This window comes from Pterocles gutturalis, unplaced genomic scaffold (genome assembly GCF_000699245.1).
Source record: "Pterocles gutturalis isolate BGI_N339 unplaced genomic scaffold, ASM69924v1 scaffold11651, whole genome shotgun sequence".
Taxonomy (NCBI): Eukaryota; Metazoa; Chordata; class Aves; order Pterocliformes; family Pteroclidae; genus Pterocles; species Pterocles gutturalis.
Genome location: NW_010105593.1, coordinates 41599 through 42996, shown reverse-complemented (window position 1 = coordinate 42996; position 1398 = coordinate 41599). Strand labels below are relative to the sequence as shown.

General features: G+C 34.3%; 1 protein-coding gene across 1 annotated transcript in view; it reads right to left on the bottom strand.

Moving 5' to 3' along the window:
- LOC104471942 (LIM zinc-binding domain-containing Nebulette-like) overlaps positions 1-1398 on the bottom strand; it is a gene marked incomplete at its 5' end in the record, with an annotated part of 37584 nt that overhangs the window by 97 nt on the left and 36089 nt on the right. Inside the window, one exon of the mRNA XM_010087458.1 lies at positions 1-482. This exon is cut by the window's left edge and continues 97 nt beyond it. Coding sequence (XP_010085760.1) covers positions 306-482 — 177 coding nt within the window. The remainder of the gene's footprint in view (positions 483-1398) is intronic.

Sequence of the window (1398 nt, the reverse complement as noted above, 5' to 3'; positions counted from 1 at the left end):
AAGGTATTTCCCCTTTACAGCTAATTGACTGAAATATTTGTAGGATTGGCAGCACCAGGCTTCCGTACATGTTTTTCATTTTGAGAGAGCACTATTATAAGCAATGCTGTTTTCAAAGTTCTGAGCTTCTTGTTGATTATTTATCTTTACTTTAAAGACTCTAAATTGGATTCTGAGTGAGAATGCAGACTGTTATAGCAGTGATAAAGTAATGAACATATACTCTTAAAAGATTCTTCTGGCTTTTTCTAAAAGGTTAGATTTTGAGTAAATCATAATAAAGCTCAAACGACCAAAGACAAAAATTAGTTAACAAACTCAATATAATTTGCTGGAAGCATTCCTGTTTTCCCAGTTCTCTGAACAGTACCATACATCCAGCCATCATCAATCGGTTGCACATTGATGATATAATCACCATCCCTGAAGGAAACTTCATCTTCATCTTGAGCACTGTAGTCATACATAGCTCTGTATGTTCTCTGTTGAAGGAAAGAAAACAAGGCTGTAAAGTCTCAAGCCTAAACAGAGACAGATTCCTTTTCTTCTTTGCACAAAGAAAATGAAAAGAGCAGCAAAAAGAACAAAAGGAGCAAGACAGAGAGAGAAATTACAAGTTACCAGTTGAAAAGAAACAGCACACTCTCCACCCTGTCAAATATACAATGAATATAGCCCTTTTTTTGCATACGAAAATAACTATTTTTGTGAACCTACATTGTCCAAAGTCCTCATATAAATAGGTTTTAGCCATTCACTGCCTCTTGAAATACTCCAATTGTTGTTTCATATATTCACTAGTTAACAGTTCATTACATCCAGCCATGGTTAGCTGTGCTTCTTCTCCCTATTTGCATGATTCCCAAATAGCTTCTCCTGTGTCTTCACTACAGAAAAGAAATAGAGTCTTCATCCAGGTCATTAACTTTGCCATCTCATTGAGTGTCCTTCATTTCATTACAATTTTACCCCAAATTAAGAATTAGGAATATATTATTATCTAATTAAAAACAAAAGACAAACAAGAATTCAAAAAGTCTGCAAAAATTATTTTTAGGAATACTAATTTTTGCATATTCAGATAAAAGACTGATCTAAACAGAACACAAAGTCCTATCACTAGTGAAGCCAAATTTCTCTACACCTCTATCAACTGTAAGCCAGGATTTCCTTGTTCTTTCTAAATAGAGTATTTATTTCCACTCGTAACCAATAAAATGCCATAATTTACTGGAATTCAAAGTGGATTTTCAAACTCAGAGGGAACAGTTTCTCCTTGTATCTTAATGGCAGAACAAAACTAGTTCATTTCAAAATTTCTAGGAGTACTTTCTTTTCCTTACCCTGTCCCTTGAGAGAAGACAAGAGCAGTTCAATCATCACTGATAACAGTCACTT